Source organism: Marmota flaviventris, chromosome 7, assembly GCF_047511675.1.
Source record: "Marmota flaviventris isolate mMarFla1 chromosome 7, mMarFla1.hap1, whole genome shotgun sequence".
Taxonomy (NCBI): Eukaryota; Metazoa; Chordata; class Mammalia; order Rodentia; family Sciuridae; genus Marmota; species Marmota flaviventris.
The window spans coordinates 18,685,694-18,704,819 of NC_092504.1; the positions used below are offsets into that span (position 1 = coordinate 18,685,694).

A 19,126-nucleotide genomic window follows, 5' to 3' on the forward strand; every position below is an offset into this window, starting at 1 on the left:
AAAGCCAGCCCCTCCTCAGTCCACAAGAATAGCCTCACCAAACTCTGGGACCATTGGCAGCAGGACCTGTGACCGTCACATCCGTCTTGCATCCAAAGATAAAGATACTCGGGGATGGGAGAGGAACTGCTGCTGAGGGTGTGGAGGTGTAGCGAGAGCTCACCCAGGCCAGTTCAGGAGTGGCCAGGACAGTTTACCGTCAATTATTAGCACAGATTCTTTCATGCATGTTTCCAGGCCCTAGATTTTGTAAGGTAGCTGCACTTTCCTAAAGTGTATATATAATTCCTTTATTTAAATGATTGCCCAAACCCCTTGCAGATCATTCTTTCATGAAAGATCCCAACCTGTGAATCAAAGAGCTTGGAAGATATTTTTATAACAACAACAACAAATGCTATTTAGAAAAGAATGGGCTCAAGCTTCAAGACCTTTGGCTCTTTGCCTGCCAGCCAGGTTGAAGGATGAACTTTAATTCAACTGGCATCCCCTTCCATTGAGGTAACACTGAATTCTCCCTTAACTTCCCCACTGTCCATCTGAGAATATTCATTCACCTGAGAACATTCCCAAAGAGCTCAAGTTCACTACTGCACAATCCTTTTGGACAATCAGAAAAATTCTCCATCCCTTTGGACCATGATTACTAGCACCTTAGGACTCCCTAGCACCTTAGTGTGGGTTCATCCACTTTCACATCCCTGGGAGTGGATTCACAGCTCAAGCCTTGTTGAGCTTCTAGTTTTATGAGATGGCTGTTCACAGGGACTCCTGGGCTTTGTCAATGGGACACCAAACAGCTGGGAGAGGAGACAGAACTTCAGGCCTAAATCCAGATGTCTAATCTGTGCAACTCCCAATATCCAGATGTTGAGGGAGGGGGAGACAGCATTTTATAAATAATACTCCACTTTGGACAATGAAAGTGAACAGGTGCATGGGCTATTCTATAGAGCAGACAAAGGGGAAAGTCCTATGGCTTCTGTAAGGGGTCGCATATTTTATCAGTTTGCTCTGCTGTCACTTCTTTCCAAGTCTCATTTTGCATAGATTACAGTTCACAGGAGCCAGCACCAGCTATTAGGGAAGCAATAGTCAGCATGACAGTGGCCTGCCAGAGCCCCAGCTTCTGTCTTTCGAAACTCCGCCCGCCATGCTGCACAAAGAGGAAGATCTCTTTCTTCCCAGCCATGACTGCAGCACAGTCCTTGCGCTGGATGCCCTGGGCTCCAATCTCTACCTCCACCCAGGGGTCACGTGGCAGTCCTAAAACTCCAACTGTGGCCCTTGCTCTTCCATTCAGGGCTCTGCAAAGCCTTGCTCTCAGGACGGAGCCCAGCACGCTTGCACCGTCTGCAGGGCTGTTGGTGACCTGGTGATGCCCAACTTGCAGCCTTGTGTCCTAATGCCTGACACTGACCCTGGCCCTGTGCTGCAGCCTATGCAGGGTAACTGTGTGTTCTGCAGCATTCCCATGAGTCTCCAGGCCTGGCTCTTGCTGCAGTTGCCACTTCCCTACTGTCTTGCTAGCTTGGAAGACATCCACTCGTACTTCCAAGGAGTCCGATGTCACCATCTGACCTTACCACCAGAGTCTACGGCTCCGTCCTCAGTGCTCAAGGGGCATTTAGCTCAGTGTGTCCTTTCTATCCACTGATCTGACCTTGTTCATGTCTAACCATGACAAAGTCTGCCAGTTTCAGCCCCTAAGCAGCCCTTAAAATCCCTTCCATAGCCTTCATGTTACCATAAAGACCAAAATATACAGCCTCTGAAACCCCGCTGAGCTCGCACCCTCTGCTCTGTAGACCCCAGTCCTGCTGACCTCCACCACTTTGTGTCCCCATGCTTGCTCCTGTCACAGTACCTGCCACCCCCTGAGCATGCTAGGCCCTCCCCACTCCTCCAACCTCAGAACCCCACTAATGCCCACTCATCCTCCACAGCTCAAAGAAATCCCCAGTCCCACTTTCCACCCAATTTGAGTCAGATTCCATGGTTATACGCATTCAGAACCACACACTTTCCCCCACTACAATCCTATTTTGTATTCCTTAAAGTAAACTTCTGACCGTCTTTCTCTTCCATTAGACTGAGGCCTCCAGGAGAACAAAGATGTTCTTGCTCGGTTGTATCCCAGCCCCTAGCATCACCAGAATGGCTCACAAATGTTTGTTGAATGAACAGATGAATGATTTATGTGCATTCAACACATCACCATGACCACAGCCTACTCCTTTGGGTCCTGACACACAGTTGTCACTCTATACTTGTTGGGAGAAATGTCAGGTGCACATGAGGAGATTAGAAGGAAATTTCTGCACCTCAAACAATGAGAATCCGTGGTTCAGCATGGACTTATGGTAGGAGTGAGCTCCCTGTCTCAGAAATCATGCAAAGAGAAGGCAAATGGAACATGTTGAGAACAGTCTGGAAGCAATTCAGCCAATGAACCTGATGATCTCTCCATTTCCTGCCTTTGCATTCTGTGATGCCATTAGGAAAAAAAAAATAGAGAAACAGTGGACATAAGGCAGAGCAAGCTACAGAAATTAGTGAAAATTCAACACTCTCAGAAAAGGAGAGTTTCAGGTCAAACAGGAAGAAGAGGTTTTGAGCAAGTTTTCTTAATTGCTGGCAGGTAGCAGACATGAGAGTCTCCGTAGAGTGTAGGTGCGATGATTGGCAGAGATGTCAGAGTTTACAGTTGTAACTGGCTGTCTGATGTCTACTCCTTCCTTAGCCTGGCCCTTATTTTTAGATTCAGATACAGCTCAAAAGGGACTCAGGCTTTGAAAATCCAGGCAGAAAATTGCGCTAGTCACATGGAATCATCTCGACTGTTTTCTCAGCTGCTTCCTAAGAAAACAGATTTAACATTTGTCACCCTCGGTCCTGAATAAGGAAAGAGATTTCACTTTCTCCTGACGCGAAAGATACAAGGTGGATTTGGCACTTGTTGAGTGCAGAACAGGGTTCAGAAGAGTGATGTTTGGAGGGCGGCTTTGTTTTTACCATCTTTCCATATTTTCACATTCAAGATGCCAAATGAACTGTCAAGACTCTTCATGGGGCTCTCCAATCGAAACCGTCCTACGGGAAACTGCTTCTTCCCCACACCTCACCCTTTCTCTTTCCATTTTCCCAGTCTCGTGTCTTTGGCCATAATTAATCTGTTTCTGGAATATAAGATTGGCTGGGGCTGGGAGTTGATGGGCAAAGGAGAAAACCAGAACTCAGCAATACGTGACAGCAGGGGCTTATGGCACTGCTTGGGCTTATTTCTCTGCAGATCCAAGTCGACCACCATAACATTTTGTATTTCAGGTCAGATCATCAATTTTTGAGAGTGTGCTATGTACCACTTTCTTTATACGTATTAGTACATTGATTTTGAATTAACTTAGCTGTTACGTGCTATTATCCCTATTCTATAGATCAAGAAGCAAAGGCTTAGATAAGTTAAATATCCTGCCTGAAGTCACACAGCCAAGAAGCACCAGAGCCAAGATTCAAACCCAGGTTTTCTGCCTCCAGACTCAGACGGGATGACCACATCCGTGCAGGCTCAGCGAGAGTCTCATTAACAAAGACCTGGTAAGTTGTCATGCTAAATCAACCAGGGCAGGCTTGTTCCCAAGAGGAAACCTGGGACTGTGTGGAGACATGTTAGTTGTCACAAATAGGAAAGAGATACTGGCATCTAGTGAATAGAGGCCAACAATATCCCAAACACCCTGCGATTCACAGGAGAGCCTGCAGGATCAAGGTCTAACCAATCCAAAATATTAGTAGCCCCAAAGTTGAAAAATTGCATGCAATCTTGCCATCATAGGCAAAGTGGGTCCCTACCACCCACCTGTGACCTTGTCTATGCAAAAGGGGAACCACTCATAACCACTTTAGGCATAGTTGAATGATTAACAGCTGGGATTGACGAAGGGTCTTTTTAAGAATGTTTTTGTTTTTTTTTAAGGAGGAAGAAATGGAAAGTGAAAAGAAAAGAAAGAGAAAGGTGAAATCCAACGCTAGAAACAGCCACTCCACAGCCTTCAACAGCTGGATCACGCTACACGGAAGTCAGCCAGAGTGACAGGACAACAGGCTGCCTTGTGTCTTCATGAATAAAGCAATGTGCCGGGTAGATGCTCTTCCCCATTTAGAAACAGGTAGTTAATGGGAATTGAAGTGATCCGATGCTGTGTCCCCCAAGGTTACTTTCATCTCGGGCCTAGGTGGCTTGGAGCTCATAAATAAAGCATCCGGGTGTCTTATTTTAGGTCTGGTCAGATAAGCAAGGAATTGCATCATGTGAGCACAGCCCACAGCGCGATATGACACTGAGCCTGGTAATTCCAGGAGCTCTTGGAATGTGACATTTCAAGCACAGGACACTGAGTTCAGACCCTGTGGAAGCACCGAGACCCACCAGGCCTTCATATCCCTTCATCTCCTTGATGCAGCTGCCGCGAGAGAAGGCTGTCACTGAGCCATGCTCTAAACTATGCCAAGCTCATTCCCTGCCATGCAGAAGTTAATTTGGGCCACATTTGCAACTTATAACTCTGATTTACTCATTTGCTGGTACGAGGACCACACACGGCTTGACAGCTTGCCAACTCGCATAGACCATTCCCTTGGAAAAGATTTCACCCAAGTTATGACCCAGCTTGGCTGCTCCAAGAACAGCTGCCGGACTCTGGTGAGATGTGGAACTGAACATCAGAAAAATATCTTCTCTTTGCCTCGAATTTTTACATGTCATTAATGCATAATATCCCTATTCAGATACTTTGACATAAATCATGCTTAATTAAATTGTTGCTAATGTGTTGTTTTATTATTAGTGCATAGTTTGTTGCTGGTGTGCACCCACGAACCATGTGTGTATACACACACACAAACACAAGAGCTCAGTCAGAGCAGAGTTATTGTCTTACAAGTCATGAAAATGCTCTCTATGAATAATTTCTCTATTTGACAGACAACTAAAGATTTCAAAGCATGCTCGTTCCTATGGTGTAGAAATGGCTGGATGAATAACTTTAATGGGATAATTTGCAGGTATTATTGTGTTTTCCCCCCACAGATTGTCTACAATCTGATATCAATCAAAAAATAAATTCTTTGCATGGAATAATTTCTATTGTAAAAAAAAAGATCGATTCCCGTAATATGTTTGTCTGAGATGTGTATATACAATTTCTCATTCAGATCTTGAGATCTAAGGGCCTGTCTTTAACAAATGTTTGTAAATGTTTGTGAAACTGAGATGCATGGTCTGCGTTTCCTATGAGACTGTATTAGTAGCTGGTCATTGACTAGAAGCCACCATCAACCCACTTATGGAACCATCTTCTAGGAATGTTTCCCTCCAAACACATTCCCCTCTCCTGCTTCATTGGGAACTTGCTTAGGGGCCAATTCTGCCTCTGACATTGTTTCTCAAAGTGTGGGCCACAGGGCACCTGCTTATTAGAAACAAGGATCTTAATACCCTTGTTAGGGTACTTGTTAGAAAAATACAGGGAACTTAGCAGAAACAAAGATTCACAGTCACCACTGCAAACCAATTAGATCTGGAGCTCAGGGGCAATCTACACTTCTAACAATATTTTCAGGTGAAATTGGCTTTCTTCTTTGAGTTTTGGAGCATATAGATAGGGGATTGTCTTCGTTTGCTGAGTGTTACTATAACTGAAAGACATGGACTGGAAATTTTATAAAAAGAAAAAAAAATGTATTTCTTTGAGTTCAGGAGGTTTGCAAGTCCAAGGCTGAGGGGTTGCTGGAGGGGACTTTCTGCAGAGTTGCAGGCAGCACAGAGCATCAGGTGGGAAGACAGAGCAAGCATGCCAGAGACCCTCTCTCCATAACCCATGAGCCCATTACTCCCTATGAATGGATTAATCCACTCGTGAGGGCAGAGCCTTCATGACCCAGTCACTTCCCCAAAGTTCTCACCTCTCAAATACCATCAGCAAGTGACTCTGGGGATTAAGTTTCTAGCACAAGAACCTTGGAGGACACATTCAAAACACTTTCAAAAGTGAAAGCAAGGTCACCTTCCCTGGGATGAGGGGCACAAGAGCGATTGTAGAGAAAGTGCTCTTAAACTTACTGTATTTGAAAAAGGCCAACGTCAAAAATTTCTAGATAATAAGTTGACTAAAAAAAAAAAAATCCACTGTTCCAAATGATAACCCATTCATTCTCTACGAAAAGAAAAACTGAGTTCCAATCCTTATTTCATGTATACTCAGGAAGAAAGAAAAACACACAGCTATGGACGTGGAAATACATTAGAAGGAATTTTCAAACAAAATTGTAAAAAATGACAGTTTTCCCTAGATAATATGATAAAACTCGACTTACTTTCCAAGCATTCTAGTTTATAAAAGGTTTTGCTCTAATTCACCAGATAATTGTCCCTTTAGTTTTCTATTCCAGCTTATCATCACTATTGTGACAGAGTAAAGTGACTTTAATTCAAATTTCCAAAAGATGCTTAAAAGGAAAATTGTAACATAGCTTACATCAAAGAGATCAGCTATATACTCAAAATTATGCCTGAACCCCACTTGGCACACATAGCAATCACTCGCCCAGAATACCAAATACCTGTTAACCTTATTTTAGGTAGGTGCCAGGATTGACTGAGTAAATGTGTACAGTACATTGAATTAGCACATTGCAATTGTGCAGTATTATTGCGTGTGTGGCTGTGGTCCTATGAATGGAGTCACAGGGCCTGTTTACCTTGCACATAGGTCTCCACAGCCCACAGATGAAGGTATCTGTGGATAACAGATTGGCACTGAACCATACCACCAATTAAAATGTAAGCTCTTCCAGTGGGGCAGGGGGAGTACCTACCACACCCCTACCATCCCACCTCTATCTGGCTGGGCACAGAGATACAGTCGGCATGATGAGAACCATCCTGTGAAGGTTAGCATCCAATGGGATAAGAAAGTCCTCTGCCTAAATGTGTGGCTGCAAAGACCAAATAAAGCACATTTCTCTGCCAAAACTCAGAGGAATCCTCTGATTTCTACACAGGGCCTTGGGCTTCTTCCCCAGAAGACTTTGAGGTAAGATGACCGCCTCAGCACACCTGGGGAGAAAGTGGATCGTCAGCAAGCTTTTTGCAAATTCACCTGCTTTCATTCTGTAACCACAGAGAAGGAAAGTGCAGCCCTCTCACCCGGGAACCATGACACCTCCGTTCACAACCCAGCCGTATTCGAGATTTACCGTGTGGCCTTGGGCAGCTCATTTAACCTCGCAGCATCTTAATTTCTTCAGCTGGGAAATGAAGAGGCTGCCTTCATCGTGGGCACAGCGTCTCAAGGTTAATGCGGGAGGCGGATATTGAAATGCAACTTAGCGGGGGGAATGTGTAATTCTGGGGAGGAAGTCAGGCACAGCAGTGCGCTTCTGGGTGGTAAGAGCATGTACAGGATCACGCAGCTGAGCCCTAAGGTCAGTCACGCACATGAGGAGCTCAATAAGGCATTCACAATACACCACCTGGAGTCTTTCATTGTTATTGCCAAGCAGAGTTGATAAAGCAAACAAAACAAAGGGTGGGGGCCCTAATTTATCAAATGCTATTGATGCAGACCTCACATTGACAAGCAATACGCTGCTTTTAGATTCGGATCAATAAATCCATTTCATAATACAGTCCGATCCCAACACTTCGCCCCCAAATCCATCCATCCAGATATTAGAGATCCATCCTGCTTTGCCTGCAGTCTGTCAAATGTCACCATGGAGTGCAGAAGCCACCCTGCCAAGCCTATATCCTGAACTAAATCCCAATGGAAACTTCCCAGATATAAATAACCACTATGAACATACAGGAAAGAAAAATAGCTATGAAGTTTCACGCTCACTTTTTTTTTTCCTTTTAGCCTGTGACAAGTAAAAATCATAGAGTTACTCACTCTCCAAAAACAATCTGAAACCAGAAGGTTTAACCAATTCAATTTTCTAGTCACTGTGACAACTATTCTAATCTGCCAGGCGCCCAGGCGGCCCCTGCTTCCATTCCTGGCCTCTAGGTGGGCAGTGGCCTTTGAGGATGCTCAGGGTCTCTTGCCATGAGGACAGAACTCTCTATTTCCACTCACTAGGGTTTCCTTCTACTCACGATTGACCAGTAAGATGCTGAGGAGTCAGTTGTAAGGAAACCCTAGTAAGAGGAGGACCTCAGGGTTCCCAAAATAAGAAGTAGCATAAAGGAACAGAACCCAGCCTGAAACCCTCAACATCTGGACCCGGATCAACAGAGCCAAGAGTGTGTGACTTAAATCGTGTCACCACACTGAGCCTGTTGGCCCAGGGCCAACAGGGAAAGAGGTCCGTGGCAAGATTCAAATACTCTGAAATCACCAGATATAATGCCTATTGCATCGTAAGTTCTGAATGAATGTGTTGAGACACAATCTGAATCAAGAATATTATTGATATCCCTTGTTAACCAATGGGCAATAGTTCATTTATTGACCTGGGCATAGGGGCACACGCTTGTAATCCCAGTGACTCAAGAGGCTGAAACAAGAGGATTGTTAAATTTGAGGCTAGTCGGGGCAACTTAGCAGGACTCTATCTCAAAATGAAATTTAAAAGCGGGGGGCAGGGGGAGATGTTGCTCAGTGGCAGTGGACTCTTGGGTTCAATCCCCAATATCAGAAAAACAATCTGAATTGAGAAACATTGAATTATTGGTATCACTCATCAATCGATAGGCAAAATAGTTTATTTGCTGAGTGCATATACCATAGGCCAAGGAGAACACTAAATTCTGGGAATAGAGAGGAAAAATCACGATGCCCTTTCCTGGGAGAAAACAGAGGAAATGGGCAAAACTGGATGAGGAGACTGGTCATGTCTAGATCTGAGAACCCAGCATCACCAGGGAAGAACGCTGCAGGCCCGGAGCCCAGGGTGGGACAGGCACCCCACGGCCAGGTTTGGGGGACTGTGAAATTACCCCTGCACTCCTCACCCAGAGTGCAGGCTCCACACTGCTGCAATCTAGAACTAACCCCCGTGCTCATTTGCTCAGGGAATGCACACCCATTTCAATATTAGCTTCAAACAGGTTGTTAGGAAGGTAAATCTGCTGCAAATATGAGAGCCTATGCATGGATTGGTTTAGGATTATCTGGGCTTTTAGATTTTCCTGACCACATCGAAGGGAGAGATCCGGGGCAGACCCAGGTGCCTTCCTGGGATCTGGAGGTAAATTAAAATGCCATCAAAAGCATTGAACTCTTTTTTCTGTTGAAATGCTGAAGCATCTTCATGCTGGGGCCTCTTTCAAATCTGTTCCCATGCACAATAAAAAGGAAGAGAGGAAGAGGCTAAAGAAAAGAGGGAAGAGGGAGGAGAGGGGTGGAGTGAGGAGCAGAAAAGGGGAAGACACTAGGATCTCTAAATTGCCCACATCCCATCTGGCCATTCAGCAGAGACAGGCCAAGAGGGGATTTCTGGCCCTTCCCCTGGAAGGCGGGAAATGGGAGAGAACTTGTCCGGCTGTTAGACCTTGCCTTCCCTGAGCATGCTCTCTGTGGTGATCAGACTTGCTTCTTCCTTAGAGTTGAAAGGCTTCCTTGCAGTTCACATGCAATAATTTGGAAGCAAAAGTCTTCCCCAATATTCCCAATCTATCCTTGCCGCTTTTACTGTCCTAGAATTTCTTAAAGTCATCTGGACAGCCACAGACAGAATGCTCATCGTATCTGCTGTTACACCTACCGTTACTCATCTTAAATGATTCGTTTAAGATCAAGTTACTTTGCAAAATGTTTCTATTGCTCTAGATACCAATATCTATGAACACCATCATTATTAATGTGCTGGTTACCTTTTCCAAATGAACATAAGTCATTATTACAACGGCATAGCACAGACATTAGGAGTCCAGATGTGAATGTGTTCAAATCCTGGCTCTGCCACTACTGGCTGTGTGATCTTGAAAAACTTACTTGACTTTTCTGTGCCTCAGTGTCCTGGTCTGTTAAATAGAAAATACCTATTTTGTAATCATGATTAATTACTACTCATAAAACTTCTGCACCATCTAGAAACTTCTATGTGAAAACACTAAATGGCACTAAAAGGGTTTGCTTTTGCTGTCATTCTTCTTGGGTATTCTTTTGACACCTTGTTCCGGCCCCTGTTAAAACCAAAAGCAAAACCACCCATCCCCTGCCTCTGAAAGCCTGGGCATTTGAAGGTCCAACAATTGTTAATAGTCATTTCAGCCACTTACTGAGCATCTGTTGGCTTGCAGGTCAGGACTTTCTACCCATCATCTAACTTACTTACTGTCCATTCTGACCTTCTTAGGGAGACCCAGGGATTGGACCATTTCCCCAAACTTCCACAACTTGTAACCCAAAGAGTCAGGATTTAGACCCAGAACCTGTCTAACCAGAACCTGTGAGCATCCCCCTGAGCCATGAGGCATCTCCAGGAAATTCCCTCTGCCCAGAGCCCCTCATGGTACCCCACAGGACAGGGGCTCTTTCCTTTCCCGTTGCGGGGACCTCTCCCATTAAGTAAATTCCGCACTGTGATAGAATTATTTACTTGCTTGGCTTTCCCTCCATTAATCAGGGTAACTGTTTCTATTTTAACCATTTAGAAATAAATCATCCTATTTGAAAAAGAGTGACAGTATCCTGAACGGAACTTTACACTTTCCTTAGGAGTCATCTTCATCAACACCAAATACTGCAATGCTCTATGATGTGAACCGACTTAGGGCAACTTCATGCTGAGTAGGATAAGGTAACTGTTAAAAGACTGGACTCCCGAGACCCTCCCCAGACCTGTTGACTCGGAATCTCCAGGTTAAGGAGCAGGAATCACTCAAGTTTAAGAAGCACAGCCTTAGGGCCTGGGGGGGCATTTGACCCCGCTTAGCACTGCTGGATCCAGCCAGGTTTTAGCTCCATGCCTGCTTTTCAGACATCTCCCACCCTTCAACTTGACAGCTATCACTTCTCCCTGCCAACCAGCATCTATGGGGTGATCCTCTCTTCTGCTCACTAAAGCTATGATTTCCAAAATATTTCTTTCTTAGCTTTAGAACATTTTTGTGTGAACTGATTCTTAGGTAGATGCCCAATATCATATAAAGCACGTAATATCAGAGCTGTTTGATGGAACTTGAGAGATGGCCTGAAGTCCTACCGTTGATCTCACTCTCTCCCCTCTGCCCCCATCACCACCACATTCCCTGAGCTTCCTCAGACAGCATTTCCAAGACCACTGAAATAGTGCAGTCTTCAGACCGGTCTTGTCATCCTCTTTTGTGACAGATAACTTATTTTGAATAAACACCCAAGATTATTGGGAAAAGAGGTTTTTCTCAAGTTTGTCAGGGGTGGCCCAAAATAAATTCTGTAGTCCATCCTATTTGTGACTATATCCCCAGATTTTTGGTATAGCCTCTATGTCGTATTTGCAAAGTCATTCCTTACAGTGAATCCTCTCAACGCGGAAAGTAAGAATCTCGTTGCATGAATAATTGGACTACGCCGATCTACTTTTGAAAGGCTCTCCGAAAAATAATGGTCAAAGGAATTTGCCTTTTCAAAAAAAAAGTCTGTCCTGGGTGGAAGAGAATGTCAGGGCATCCAGAAAAACGTTCTAACCTTTAAAATTGTAGGTATCCTATATTGGACATATTCTACATACATTAGTAAATTAGAGTCTAAAAATAAGTTGTGAGCACCAGTTGCTAAGCTTGAAAAAAAAAATGTAAACAGAGTTCTTTTAATGATCTCTTTGGCTTTTTCTTCCAAAATTTATTAGTTTTTGATTCCCAGTTTAGGAAGTCAATTGAACATCATGTGCACTAGAGGCTGGGGACGGGAATTTCACATGGGAGATGCAATCAGATTTCAATAGGGGATTATGTGAGATCCAAAGTTATACATATCAAATAAAGGTACAGTAAAGGTGACAAAATATTACCCACTGCTGCACGTGGGGAAAAGGTTCACAAAGTTTGGTGGGCCATTCTTTCAACTTTTCTGTAGGTTTGAAATTCTTCACATTCGAGGGGAAAAAATTTGAACACCTGTTCCAATAAGGCAGAGTGCTAGGTATGTACGTGGGAGACAAGAATTCCACAGGACCTGGCCCATGGGGAGAAGAGTGAGGCATCTAAGACACAAAATTTAAGAAAGCACTTGTAGGACCCCGACAGCAACGCCCTCTTCAAAGTTGGTACCTCTCGTACTTCACCTGACCAATGCCAGGCCTGGTGGCAAACAATGGCATTCTCAAACTGACTTCGACAAACGCTTTTGACTTCTAATAAAAAGTTTACAGTCGGGCTGGGGATGTGGCTCAAGCGGTAGCGTGCTCGACTGGCATGCGTGCGGCCCAGGTTCGATCCTCAGCACCACATACCAACAAAGATGTTGTGTCCACCAAAAACTAAAAGATAAATATTTAAAAATTCTCTCTCTCACTCTCTCTTTAAAAAAAAAAAGCTTACAGCCAACTTTATCCGTGCATTCATTTTCTTATTTATTCTCCGTGTGTGTATCAAATGCACTACATGCTAAGTGACTACTCTGTGCTAGGCACCTCCTCCATTCTAGTCAACTACTTTGACTTTCAAAGCAAATAATCTTATGCCAAATTCTAGATGTGTTCAATTCAGGGGACACCATCACAGGCCAGTTCCTGCTAAAATATCTATAGGTCTGATTCTGTTTTAATATATGATTTTTATGACCATTGTCCTTTTTTTTTTTTTTTTTTTGGTACTGAGGATTGAACTCAGGGCACTTAACTACTGAGCCACATCCCCAGCCCTTTTTTGTATTTTATTTAGAGACAGGGTCTCACTGAGTTGCTTAGGCCCTCACTAAGTTACTGAGGCTGGCTGTGAACTCACAATCCTCCCACCTCAGCCTCTTGAGCTGCTCGGATTACAGGCGTGCACCCAGCATATCACCATCATTACTACCAGCAGCAACAGCAGCAGCTTCTACCTGCATGTCTATTTTCCCACTGTGGTTGAACAATTCCAGGGCAGGAAATTGTATTATTCCTCTTGTTTCTTTGACATCCAAGATGGCGGTGCATAAATCATTCAAAAAATATATTTCTTGAGTGAATAAAACTCTAAACCTATTTATTTGTTTTTACTCAAAGATGTGCCACAGTTCTGATGAATATGAAATTTCTCCCTGTATGGCCTGAGAATAGTAGCTAACATCTATTGGATGTTACAATTTGCCCTGAATTTTCTAACCTCTTTCCATATGTCAACTGAATTAAGCTTTGCATCAAAGATGTAAGTGCTACTATTCTTCTTCTACTGCTAACTAGAAAGGAGCAGTTTGAGTACCCTTTCCACTGCCACAGAAAAAAAAAGCCACACCAGACCTGAACCCAATGAGACTCCACTAAGCTGTCTCACAACCACTACCCAGAGAGGTGCCCCTCTAAACAGGTTCTGAACAGCACATACTCTCAGGTTGCTCTGCATCAATTACTATGTAAAGAGACGTAAACAGCATCCGGAATACCTTCAGCAAAGTGATCTTCAACTCCTGTAGCCTGGGCAGGCAAGTCAGACTTTGGGGACTTCCTGCTTAATTTCACCTTGTCTAAATACAACCACTAAAAATAACCTGTAAGGGAAGTGTCTCAGAATCAGGAGAGGAGCTGCAGAAGGCTGCAGGGGACATGATCCCGGCCTCTGAAAACACTGCCGAAGCTTTTCAGCATCAGCAAGTTGCATATTGTGATGAGAAAACAAAGTTTCCAATTATTGAAATTCCATAGTGTATTTAATTATGCAATTATCTTATTGTATTAACAAGTACGAGGGCACAGAAGCAATTGCTGAGATTTTTGCAATTTGGAAGCACAGAATTTATTCTTTTCCCCGGCTGATTACTTCTCAGGAGTCCATCCATTTTTCTGGGATTATGGAAATGATCCCATTTTTTGAACTGCTTCATTCAGAAATTGAAAGCCAGTCAGATCCCCACTCTTGGCACTCCAAATTTTAAGTTTGACCCCGGTACAGACCGAGCATATTTCGGTGGGGAGATAAAGTCTGCAAATTCACATAATTTTTGTTTTCATTAATCATGTTAAGTCCTTTTCTCTTTTGAAATTCAAATAAATAAAATGTAAATATAAATTTTAGAAGTAGCTGTACAAATTACATATTTTCAATGATGCGAACACAAATACATTCTTGTTCATTTGCTTAATAAGGATTTATCCCAAAGGGTTCATATATTAGACTGTAAAACCCAGAGTATTCCATCAAAACATCTAAAATAGGTATTCTGTGATGCTATTATTCATTTCTATTTGCCTCATTTACTTCAGCAAATATGAAATGTAATCATGCAAAATTAAACATTCCATACATTTTCTATTCCTTCCCTAATATTCTCCCTACACTCCAAAATAGGCTATCATACTTTCAAGTTTAAGGGGACAAATGTGAATCAAATTTCTTGTTTCTGAAAGCATCATGAGTAATAGGTCTTTTTTTACTTCGGGCTTTTCGTCAAAGAATCACCAGGCTCTTTACACATAAAACATAATTAATCCGTAGAGTCTGCTACATCTCTACCCAATGAGAGCCCTCTTTGCTGAGGGAGAAACCAAATTTGCATTTCCTCAGCCTGAATTTGGTCCAGGCTTTTAAAAATGATGTTTCATTTACTTGTGCATGACTAAGAGGCAAAATCACATGCAGGAAAACCTGGTTCCTCCTCCCAGATAAGAAATAGTAAAGAACACAAGCCTGGACCCCAATCACCCAGTGTCAGAACCTCAGCTTTTTCAACCTCTTAGCTCCGAGAGGATGGAACATTCGCTGAGCCTCGCTGAGCTTCAGTTCTTGTGGTGGTTCAATGAGGATCGTGAGTGTTCCTATCGCACAGGACGGCTGGGACGAAATGAGTGAGTAGGGTGGATCACTTCACATTCAGCCTTAATAGCAATAAAAGCTATGATCTTGTCCTGCTCAACTGACACCTCATGCCTTTTAGAGTCATTTGACAACTGTTACCTCACGGGGGTCTCACCGCCTTTCTGTGATTTAGTAGACGATGCTGTCACTCCCATTCTACAGATGATGGAAGTGAGCTTCGTATCAGCACCTGAAGCCCTGAGACCCGGACTCCCACCACGCCTCCTTCGATCCTGGAGGAGGTGATCCAGACCGTCCCTGCCTACGTTGTGGGGGAGGGAGGAGGTCTTGTTTCCAACGAGACATGGAAAGCATCCTGCTGCCAAGACTTGTCTTGCATAGCAAAAAAGATCCAAATCGGCAGGAGACACGACAACAAGACCGCTGTAATCATGATTTCTGCTAACTATGAAATGAAAGTTAATTTCATGCCTCGCATCCACAGACAAAAAGGTTCAGAGCTGTTTAAATTCTCTTCAGCCCAATGACAGTTAGTAAACAGGAGGCTTCGTGTTCTAATGCTCGAAATCACCCTTCGTATCTCAATATATTATTTATGCACTCAGCTTAAAATAAACAGCAACTCCGAAGTAGGTGAGTGGTCTCATTTAGCATGAACTTTTTTTTTCCACTGTGACAGTTACTTTAAAACATCGGTAAACAACCTTAATTCACTTCTAACGAATTAGTAGGCTACTGCTGTGTCTACAGGAGGCAAGCAGATTGTATTATCAACCAAAACAACTTTCTCCCTGTCAATCATCGGCACCTCACAGAGGGCTGTGGGTTTTGCTGTCTTGTTACTCAAACCAATCCACGGGTGCACGTGATTCCAGACGATTTCTTCCGAGGTCATCCTTCCCGTATCTTTGATTAGATCTCTTGACTGAGATGCAGAAGGGGACCTGGTGAAGGTAGATTCTTAATGCTGCTTGTTAAGAAAGATATAGACAAATGAGAACCTTCCCGAAGAGGCAAAGATTGTGGAAATTATGACAACCACCTCTCCTGTGAAGTGAACTGAATCGGACAAAAAGAGACCACGGTAAGGGGACCCAATGGGTGCCACCTAATGTTTAAAAGGGGGGTCACTCTGCAAGAGGAAGACTCGTTCTTGGTCGGTATAGAGACTAACATTCGGACCCAAGGGTGGAGATGACTGGCAGAAGCAAAACCGCAAGGGGCAGAGGTTCTGCCATTAGGGACCCCCAAGCACCAGGCAGATGGAAGCCCTCAAACAGGCCAACAGACATAAGGTCCTTCACCCTGTAAGTCCCACTCGCTAAAATGGGCTTCAATAAGTTTTTAAATATCTCTACGGTAGGAGTTTTTAAAAGGTGTCAGCCACCCTTTTAAAAAAGAAAAAATGCCACGGGTTAAGCACCGGGCAGATAGCCAGCCACTCCATGGCCATACACAGAATTCCAGGCCACTGCTTGACCTAGCAAAATAAAATGACATGCCATTCAATGGAGAAAATCAAGTGAAACAGTCGCTTTGGGATTGCACCGTCTCTGCCCACTCTTTGGCTTGTGGCTTTTGTCATCTAGTGGACAGGAAGCAACTCCCACGTCACCTGGGCTGAAACCTAGTTTAAGAGGGTTGATCCACACCGAGCTCACCGTCCTGGTTGGCCTGCTCTCCTCACCCCAGGTCTGGCCACACAGTACTTAGCCAACTGTCACCATGAACAAAACACTGCTCGCCCTCATTGGAACATTCAGCCTCTGCCCGAAACCAGCCCTTTCTCTGAGAAGCAAACTGCTCAAAACACAAGTTAAATACAATCCAAAAGAACAAGGGGTGGGGGAAGGAAAATCAAAACACCATGCATTTCAATCCACAGTTTATATCCACATTTTGACATAATGTGCAAACATACATTCTTCCAAATTATCTAGAAAACATTGCTTGAATTTTTTCTTTTTTTTTTAACAGAGAAAGATAGCTTTTCTGCATCCAAACATGTTGACAAAAACATTAGAGAGTTCAGAAATATTAAATTCCTCAAAGGAAGTCAGATTATCAATATCTGGGTGTGAAACATGGTGTTACTGGATTCCTGATACGGCAAGAGCAGACATCTGGTATTTGCACTTTGGAGTAATAGAAAATGACATGACAATAACGTGTTATACTTACAAAGTACCCTTCATCCATGGGGCTCCAATTTTACCAATATTAGTTCACTGATTTTCGCAAAAAACCTGAAAGGCAGAGGGTAAGTTTGTGTTACCCCCACTTTGCAGATGGGGATGTTGAAGCACAACAGGGGAATAAACTATTGGTCCATTGGGGGGAGAATTCAGAGATGAGAGGGCAAGGATTAGGACTTGGTTCTTCCCCATCACAGAGCATCTTGACCACCCATTGTCCCCCTGGAGGCTGCCATCTCCCATGTCACCTTTCATCACAATCTCAACTTATTGGACATGCTGCACCCACAGAAAAACATTGTTGCATGTAACCCCATGTTCACATGAGCCCAGAGGCCAGGATTCCCTTCATACCAGAGAAGGGGGTGGGAAAACTTCCCACATTCAGTTTAAAACATGGAGGAAAAGTTAGATTGACAAAATGCAACCATCCAACTAAAATTTGGCCAGAAAATAATGTTACTACTGTTCAGTTTGTTATATACTTATGTTCACATGTCAGCATATGGACTTGTCTTCAAAAAAAAACATTCCAAAGAAGTCAGGATGCTTCAGAAGTAATCTCGCCAGCAACATTTTTAGAAGGGTGTATTTTTAACCATCTTTTCTGGGACATCCCATCTTTCCTACCACTCTTGGGCCATTTATTCATGCATTGAAAAAATAACCAATATTGGTTGAGTTCTTACTAGGTTTAAGTTTATCATTGCAACTGGTTTCTTGGAAGATACAAAAATGTGTACCACCCAGGTCCTGCCATTGAGAAACCCACAATCCAACAGTTTGGGTTTAGTGCCCTCCACAAAGATCTGCTGGTTTCTGGACACCCCTGGTGAGTCACAGACACCTATTCCAGAAGGATGACACCTTCAGGGAATAGTCTCAAAAAAGATGGTTTGTGCTCTGTTTATGAGCCATCCTATGTGGGTTGGCAGAAATGCTAACAGATGGGTCTCCTGGAAAAGTGCCCATGACTTGAGGGTCACGATTTCCCACTGTTCTCCTTACTCACCCTTTTCTCACCCCGTCAGATGCCCACACACATTCCCACCTCCAGACCTTTGTCCTTCCAGCCATTCCCCTGGTACGGAACCACCCTGGGCAGGTACTGCCACGGCTTGCTCCACCCCTTTGATCAGTTCTCTGCCCAGATACCTGCTCCCCGAGCTCTCCCTGAGTAAAGCAGCTGCAGCCCCCACATCTGCCTCTCGCAGCCTTTCTCTTTTGGTAAGACTTACCCTAACCTAATATCACATTTTCCCACATGTCCCCACTAGAAGTCCCAACAAGCAGGGCACTTATTTTGATTGCTGATAAATTCTAGAATCAAGACAAAACCTAAATATTGACCAAATAAACAAATCACAGCACAGCATTGGGGACTGGGCCTTTCTTGTGTACCTGCTTTTTTTTTCTCTCTCTGTGAGACCCTGTTATAATTACTCACAAATTTCAGTGCTGGATAATAATAGATTTTTCCTACCGAAAAGAAGAAAAAAAACTCCACAATCACCCAGTGACATGGTTCCAGAAAGTGTAATATACACCATTTTGGATCATTTTTATCTTTTCCTGGTTGCTAGAGCAAGAGTCAGGTGGCCTTTACTGCCTGACGGGCTCCACTGGGGACCCTTGGGTGGCCCTTCCCATTTCCTCTCCCTGGGCCTTTGTTTCCCGATAATGAAGTGATTTCCAAAATTCAGACACCATAGAGATCCCTAAACAGGTGACATGCGGAACACGTCCGTATTTTTACATCTTCTGACTTCATAATACTTACTAAAGCACAAAACAGCTCCAAGGTGGCCACGTCACCATTGCATGGTAAGCAGAGTGGAGATCCCAGAGGGGCGGATTTGATGATCTGGATATTTCTACAAGCACACCAGCTTTGGACTAACACACCACAGGCATCACTGGAAAGCTGTCCCCCACCCACCCCCGTCACACCCAACATATGACAGACAGGCAAGAAAGATGCCACATCAGCTGT

At 43.8% G+C, this 19,126-nt stretch overlaps 1 protein-coding gene across 4 annotated transcripts in view; it reads right to left on the minus strand.

Moving 5' to 3' along the window:
- The window catches only part of Ppargc1a (PPARG coactivator 1 alpha), a 607,642-nt gene that overhangs the window by 419,205 nt on the left and 169,311 nt on the right, over nt 1-19,126 (minus strand). For 2 of the 4 annotated variants that reach the window (XM_027937523.2, XM_071614193.1), the window contains exon 2: nt 17,120-17,184. The exons of 1 other annotated variant lie outside the window; for it this stretch is intronic. In XM_027937523.2, the coding sequence (XP_027793324.2) occupies nt 17,120-17,137 (18 nt within the window). In that variant the 5' untranslated portion in view covers nt 17,138-17,184. Of the gene's footprint in view, nt 1-17,119; nt 17,185-19,126 lie in introns of those variants that run through there. One more of the 4 variants, XM_071614190.1, reaches the window with a different exon arrangement.